Raw genomic sequence first — 8,094 nt, 5'->3', positions numbered from 1 at the left:
TTCCCCCTCCTCTCTTACTTTCGCTCCTCTTCTCTCTCCCTCCCTCCTTCTCCCCCTCCTCTCTCCCTCCCTCCTTCTCCCCCTCCTCTTCTCTCTCCCTCCCTCCTTCTCCCCCTCCTCTTCTCTCCCCCTCCTCTTCTCTCTCCCTCCCTCCTTCTCCCCCTCCTCTTCTCTTCCCCTCCTCTTCTCTCTCCCTCCCTCCCTTTCCCTCCATCTCCCTCTGCCTTTCTCTTCCTTCTTTCCCCCCTTCTCTCCCCCTCCCCCTCTATTCCTCCCTCTGTCCTTTTTTCCCTCCTCCTTCCCTCTTTCCTCCACCTCTCTCCACTCCCCCTGTCTTTCCCCTAAAAAAAGAAAGGTTGTCCACACAACCTAAAAACGGAAGTGAGTCACCTCTAAATTGACCCTAGTAAGCTTACAACTATAATGTCAGAAACACAAAAAGACACTCTTCTTCTCTCTACCAAAATAATTTTTTCTATTTTATTTTCATTGCTAGTAAGGGATTATGCAATGTCTAATGAAAACCACATAGGATTATACTGCCTACAAAAATAGGAAGTATAATAAACCTCTAGTTTATTTCCATGTGGCACCAAATTAATTGCTTCTATTTTATTCTATTTGCAAGCAGCATAATTACAGGTTTTCATTTGTTTGCTTTGTTTTGTTGTTTATTAATCCTCATCTGAGGAGATTTTTCTCATAGCTTTCCAGAGAGAGTAAGAGGGAGGGAGGGAGAGAGAGAGAAGTGAGAAAGACGCATTGACTGGTTGTCGCCCAGACCAGCGAACCCTTAAACCAGTATGTGCCCTTGACCAGGAGATATTTTTCTATTGATTTTATTGGCCTCAAAAGGAAGCCAATGGGCCGACACCGGTTTGGTTCAATGGATAGAGCGTCGGCTTGGGGACTGAAAGGTCCCGGGTTCGATTCCGGTCAAGGGCATGTAACCTTGGTTGCGGGCATATCCCCAGTAGGGGGTGTGCAAGAGGCAGCTGATCGATGACTCTCTCTCATCGATGTTTCTAACTCTATCTCTCTCCCTTCCTCTCTGTACAAAATCAATAAAATATATATATTTAAAAAAAAAAAAAAAAGGAAGCCAATGGGTTGCAATGTTTAGAACTGTGGATTATTTTGTTCCTGCCCTGAATGTGAATCAGATTGAACCTTGAAGCCACAGCTGCCTCACCCTCCTGAATGCCTTAAGGAGTTGATTGGGCAGCAACCTAAACCTTGGCTTGAAAGGGGTCCCAGGTGGGGGGTGGGGAACTAACTGGATTCACAGCTCCACCCGGCAGTTAGGTAGGAAGTTAGAGGTGAGCGGCTGGAGGTGGGGTCTGCCCAGGGGTGGGATGGACACCTTCTGACGCCTCCTATTTTATGGGTGTGGTCCAGCAGCCAGCAAACGGCCAATGGGCAGGTTCAGGTTCTTGACTGCAAGCTTAGATGAAAAGGGCATGACCTCAACTATAATGAAATTTACATTTGGGTTTTCACACCCATGGGTTTTTCTGTATGCATTATGGGTAAGAGCATGCCCAGAAAAAATAAAATTATGTAACCCTACTCTGTCAATCGACCCTGAATGCAAATAAAAGTCTTAACCCAGAAAATCCCTCTTTTAAATCTTATAACCCCAGAGTTCTAGGGCCATCGTCTCTCTCAACTGGCCCGTTCCTCACCAGGAGTGTATCTTCAATAAATCCCACTTTGCTTTACTTTCATTTTCGTTGACCTTGAAATCTTTTCTGTGTCAACGAGAACTGAGGTCCCAACCAGTAACCTCAATTGGTAAGAGCCACTTCTTTTTTTTTTTTTTTTTTTTTTTAATATATTTTATTGATTTTTTTACAAAGAGGAAGGGGGGAGAGAGAGAAACATCAATGAGAAACATCAATCAGCTGCCTCCTGCACACGCCTACTGGAGATGTGCCGGCAACCAAGGTACATGCCTTTGACCGGAATCGAACCTGGGACCCTGGAGTCTGCAGGCCGAAGCTCTATCCACTGAGCTAAACTGGTCAGGGCAGCAACAGCCACTTCTTGACCCAGATTCTGGGTTGTCCTGTCAGCCTTTCAACGGATCAAAGCGTAATATGCTCATGATATGCCTCGTTTATTATGAGGAATTGGCTTGTACACCTGTGGGGCCTGGATAGGTAAGAATGAGATTTCTTGGGCAGGCCAGTGGAAGGGCAGGCTGACACTCTGGCAGGAAAGAAATCTGCTGTCCAGAGTGTGATTTCTTTTCCTTGGGGAATGAAGAAGCTTTGCTCCTAAGACTCTCAATGATTGCATCAGCCAGATTATTGAGAATCACCTCCTCTATGCAAATCCAACTGTTTCTGTAATCCAATCAACCCCAAAAGACCTTCACAGCAACACCTAGATGAGTGAGTTTTCTTAATAACTGTGCAAATATAGACGTATTTCTTGGGAAAATATGATAGATGTAAAATTGCCTGGTAGAATCTGTACTGCCTCTTCATCAGATGGCTTCAAATTCCTTTCTAAATGTGTGAGATGGTCAGGTAGGAAAGAAAAGGGTGTGGGCACGCTGGGCATTTATAAACCCTGGTTCTTGCAGAGCTGCTCAGTTCCTCCAGATGCTTCCTCCCAAGATGGGTTTGACCAGCCCTGCAAGTGGTGAGTTGCCATCTGCTTTTTGCTCTCGTCTTTGATAATGCCACGTGCTTTGTGTACTTCCCAGAGCTTATGAAGGTTAAACTTAGTCATGATAGAGAAATAGATTGTTGGAGTCGGGTGTTTTCTGTTGATACATTGTGTTAGGGGCAGAAGTATGAATCATGCTCTGTTGTTAACCATGATCGTTTTGTCCTGGTGAGAGAAAGCACATTTTTCTTTTCTTTTTTTTAATATATTTTCATTGATTTCAGAAAGGAATGGAGAGGGAGAGAGCTAGAAACTTCAATGATGAGAAAGAATCATTGACTGGCTGCCTCTTGCAGGCCCTCTGCTGGGGATGGAGCCTGAAACACAGGCTTGTACCCTGGCGGGGAATCAAATCAAGATTTCCTGGTTTGCCGAAACCCGTTTGGCTCAGTGGTAGAGCCTCGGTCTGCGGACTGAAGGGTCCCGGGTTCGATTCTGGTCAAGGGCACGTACCTTGGCTGCAGGCACATCCCCAGTAGGGGGTGTGCAAGAGGCAGCTGGTCGATGTATCTCTCATTGACGTTTCTAACTCTCTATCCCTCTCAATTCCTCTCTGTGTAAAATCAATAAAATATATTTTAAAAAAAAGAAAAGATTTCCTGGTTCATAAGTCAATGCTCAACCTCTGACCTGGCTGGATGAGAAATCACATTCTAACCTGTCTGAGAGTTGTACTCCCCGGGGTATGGGAGTTAACCTGGGAATGCTGTCTATTCTCCTACTTCAAAACTGCCTGTCGGCTGAAGTTTTGTGAGGAGGGTAGGGGGCTCTAGGCGCTCCCTGTGGTTTTGGAACAAATTCCAGAAGGGAGACCACAGCTAGGGGTCCGAGAGTCCCCAGCCTGTGCACACTTGGGGCTCCTCCAGGCGCAACTCGACGTCACCGCTCTTGGTCCTGTGCCCTCGTTCCTCGGATCTCCGCCATGGCATCCACCATGACCAGCCTCCAGAAAGCAATAGATCTTGCAAGCAAAGCAGCCCGGGAAGACAAGGCTGGGAACGATGAGGAAGCCCTTCAACTCTATCAACATGCTGTCCAGAATTTTCCCCACGTGGCTAAGTATGAAGCACAGGGTGATAAAGCCAAGCAAAGTATCAGGGCAATGTGTACAGAATATCTTGACAGAGCAGCAAAACTAAAGGAATACCTGAAAAAAGAAAGAGGAAGAAAAAAAACACAGAAGCTGGTGAAAGAAGGACAACCGAGTCCAGCTGATGAGAAGGGGAATGACAGTGATGGGGAAGGAGAATCAGATGATCCTGAAGCAAAGGAACTTCAGAATCTATTCAAGGTGCCATTATTATTATGGAGAAACCTAATGTGAAGTGGAGCGATGTTGCTGGTCTTGAAGAAGCCAAAGAAGCACTTAAGGAGGCTGTGATATTGCCCATTAAATTTCCTCATCTTTTATACGGGCAAGAGAACACTGTGGAGGGGAATCCTTTTATTTGGACCACCTGGAACAGGAAAGTCCTAGTTAGCCAAAGCCATAGCCACAGAAGCAAACAACTCAACATTCTCTTCTTTTTTCTTTTCTTTTTTTTTTTAATATATTTTATTGATTTTTTAGAGAGGAAGAGAGAGGGATAGAGTTAGAAACATCGATGAGAGAGAATCATCCATGAGCTGCCTCTTGCACACTCCCTGCTGGAGATGTGCCCGCAACCAAGGTATATGCCCTTGACCGGAATCGAACCTGGGATCCTTCAGTCCGCAGGCCCACGCTCTAGCAAAACCAATTTGGGCAGCATTCTTTTCTTTTTCTTTTTTTTTTTTTTCTTTTTTTTTATTTTTTAAAACCGAGATTTATTGCGCGACTGATCAAAATCCTTAAGATGAACTGGATGCGGCCACAGCTGCCCTCTTGGGTTTGGGTGTTGTTCCTTCACGGAATGCATGCCTGAATCTGCGGTACACGATCTTCAGGTGCCTCATGCGGCCGGTCCCGGTGGTGTTTCGTCGTTTGGCCTTGGCACTCCAGTTGTACTTCCTCTTGCGCTTGGCGGGGTAGCCGCACTTGCCGCAGGTGGACTTCTGCAGGTGGTAGGCCTTGGAGCCGCGGCGGCGGCACAGCGTGTGCGTCTTGTTGCGGCGCTTGCCGAACGATGACGTCCCCTTCGTCATCTTGCTTCTGCCGCCGAGACCAAAGAGGAGGGCAGCATTCTTTTCAATACATTCCTCCCACCTTATTTCCAAGTGGTTAGGTGAAAGTGAAAAGCTAGTTAAGAACTTATTCCAACTTGCCAGAGAGAATAAACCTTCCTTTCTCTTCATGGATGAAATCGATTCTCTTTGTGGTTCAAGAGGTGAAAATGAAAGCGAGGCTGCACGTAGAATGAAGACGGGAGTTCCGAGTTCAAATGCAAGGTGTTGGTGCGGACAATGAGGGAATTTTGGTTCTGGGAGCTTACAAATATACCCTGGGTTCTGGATTCTGCCATTGGGCGAAGATTTGAGAAACGAATTTATGTTCCTCTGCCTGAGGCCCATGCCCGAGCTGCAATGTTTAAACTGCACTTGGGGACCACTCCGAACAGTCTAACACAGTGTGTCCCAAACTTCTCTCATGATGAAGCTTAGAGCACTAGTTAAGTATACAATTTTACCTATATGTTCCCAAAAATTCTAGTTTAGCACTTCTCAGTTGGGATTCAGGAATCTGTAGTTTAACAACTCCACCAGGTGATTCTCATCATGAGAGAAGTTTGGGAAACACTGGTCTAACAGAAACAGACTTCCGAAAGCTCGGGAAGAAAACCGAGGGTTACTCGGGGGCAGACATCAGTGTCATTGTGCGTGACGCACTTATGCAGCCCGTTAGAAAAGTACAGTCGGCCCCTCACTTTAAAAAGGTCCGAGGACCTTCCCGAGCTGATCCTAACAACAGAGTGGATGATCTCTTCATGCCCTGTTCTCCTGGGGACCCTGGCGCCATTGAGATGACGTGGGTCGACGTCCCCGGGGATAAACTTTTGGAGCCAATTGTTTCCATGGGTGATATGTTACGATCATTGTCTAGCACAAAGCCCACAGTCAACGAACATGACTTGCTTAAATTAAAGAAGTTTTCTGAAGATTTTGGCCAAGAAGGCTAAACCAAAAGCATGAGGAAGATGTTTACCACGTGTGTTCTTTCTGTGGAGGAATTTTTGCCTTTCTTGGATGGCATTCAGGTTATTTCCAGTAAAACACTTTTACCACAGGGAGACATAGATCTCATTTTGCGTTCCTCTACATTTTATATGTATTTCTGCTGCTCTGTTACCAATTAAATGCTCTTATTAACACAAATTTTTTAAATTGTTATAAATGGTGGTTTTTGTAAAAAAAATTTATCTTTCTTTTTTACTAAAATGAAATAGGGTTTATATCATATTTTGTAAAAATTCTTAAACATGTTTTTCACATTGTAAATTTATTTACTTTATTAAAACTTAAAATGATAGAATCTTTACTCTCAGGGATGGGTAATAAAACAGCAAAGAGACTGGTTTGGCTTGAAAGATTTTGAATTGTGTTCTAGCCAAGGCTCATTAAATTTTTTTGATAGATTGACATTTTTCTTTGTGTAGATTTAAATAATTTCTTTTAAATCTGCAAGCTTTTTTTTTTTAATATGTTTTTATTGATTTCAGAGAGAGGAAGAAAAGGGTGAGAGAGAGAGGAATATCAATGATGAGAATCATTGTTGGCTGCCTCCTGCACGCTGCCTACTGGGGATTGAGCCCGAAACTGGGGCATGTGCCCTGACTGGGAATTGAACCATGACCTCCAGGTTCATGGGTCAATGCTCAACCACTGAACCACACTGGTGGGGCAAGCAAACTTTTATATTTAAATAATACCTTTCACTGTGCATTCTCAAGAGAAAGACTTTCTAAATTAGGCGTTGTCTTTATTTTGAAGGAGAAAATTTTCTGTTTCAATTGTGTCTTTTTGTAGCAAGATTGACCCAAGCCAGTAGTAAATAAATATGTCCTTTTAAAATAATTCTGCCATAAAATACTGTTATGGGAACCAGTGCTAAAAGGAATGGCCTTCATTTGGCTTATGGGAAGTGTGTGATGTTGCTGTGCCTGTGTTCATACATATATATAATTTTTTAATATAGAGTAGCAAGGATCTTTTACCTTTTCTAAATTCAGAGAGCAGTGTGTCCTGACTCCACATGTGTTGTCAGTGTGTGGTGCTTCATGAAGCTTTAAAAATGAGCTGATGTCTCATTCAATAATAAAATATGAACATGATACTATGTTATTTTAATATTTTCAAATAAAAAAATCTGAGGGTGTGTACTGCACACTTTAGCATCGACACTAAGTTGTGCCTTGTACATTTGCATTGGCTATACATGCAAAGGGTTATTAAGTTTAACTAAAATGAGGTAGATTCCTTTATTACTATAAAGCTCTACCTTGCAAATACTACGGAATGACTTGTCTCTTAAAGTATATATTTGCACATTTACATATTATGCTAAATGGTTGTCTTAGGATTTTCTGTACAGATTGTTTTTGTTGATATTAAATGGAAATCATAGGCCTGAAACATGTTCTTATGTGAAGTAAATTGATATAACCTAAAAAAAAATTTTTTTTTTAAACTGCCTGTCATCATGGTAGGGTTAACTACCTTGTTGCCAAAACAACACAAACCCTCCAGCCTGAAGTGCCTCTAATCTGTAATCATTTTACCCAGGCTTATTCCTTTTGCCTACGTACTTCCCCATGCCTATAATACCCATTTTTATTCCTTTTGCATCCCATTCTTAATTCCTCTTTCCTTCTTTCCCACCTAATCTTATAAGCAGCTGGCTTATGGGAGGAGGCAGGTAAAGCAGATTTTCATGAATGACCTGCTGCTTTCCCATACTGCTGGCATTATTGGAATAAACCACTCATATGTGATTCAATCCTGTCTCTGCTTAATTGGCTCAAGTAGTGACAGGCAACCTGGGCCCATTTGTTGTCCCTTTAAGATGTTAAACGACAGGAAAAACCTTCTGAGCAACATACATAGTAAGAGACAGCCATGAATCCCATCTGTGGATTGTCAAAAGTTTTAAAGTTGGCACTTTATTTTTTGTTAATCCTCACTGGAGGATATTTTTTTCCATTGCTCTTCAGTGAGTATGGGAGGGAGGGAGGAAGAGAGGAAGGGGGAGAGAGAAACATCAATGTGAGAGAAACACATTGACTGGTTGCCTCCCAAACTTGCCCCCATGGAGGCTGGGGATCAAACCTGCAGCCCAGATACGTGCTCTTGACCGGGAATTGAGCCTGAGACCCTTCAGTGTGTGGACCAATGCTGGCCAGGGCGAAGTTGGCACTTTATGTATTTTTTTTTTATTTTTTAATATATTTTTATTGATTTCAGACAGAAAGGGAGAGGAAGAGATAGAAACATCAATTATGAGAG

General features: G+C 43.3%; 1 protein-coding gene and 1 pseudogene across 2 annotated transcripts; one reads left to right on the top strand and one right to left on the bottom strand.

The window, feature by feature from the left end:
• Positions 1–3,273: 3,273 nt before the first annotated feature.
• Positions 3,274–5,864, top strand: LOC311633126 (vacuolar protein sorting-associated protein 4B-like; annotated as a pseudogene). Its single transcript has 3 exons — positions 3,274–4,190; positions 4,836–5,224; positions 5,404–5,864. The product of its transcript is annotated as a vacuolar protein sorting-associated protein 4B-like (transcript).
• On the bottom strand, positions 4,449–4,829 carry LOC311610284 (large ribosomal subunit protein eL37-like). The gene has a single exon (XM_084861346.1). It carries the CDS (start codon positions 4,798–4,800, stop codon positions 4,507–4,509), a length of 294 nt encoding a protein of 97 aa, XP_084717472.1. The 5' UTR covers positions 4,801–4,829; the 3' UTR covers positions 4,449–4,506.
• Positions 5,865–8,094: the final 2,230 nt, after the last annotated feature.

Source organism: Pipistrellus hanaki, assembly GCF_964339955.1.
Source record: "Pipistrellus hanaki genome assembly, chromosome: 15".
In the NCBI taxonomy this organism is placed as follows: domain Eukaryota; kingdom Metazoa; phylum Chordata; class Mammalia; order Chiroptera; family Vespertilionidae; genus Pipistrellus; species Pipistrellus hanaki.
This window is presented reverse-complemented; position numbering and strand designations above follow the sequence as displayed.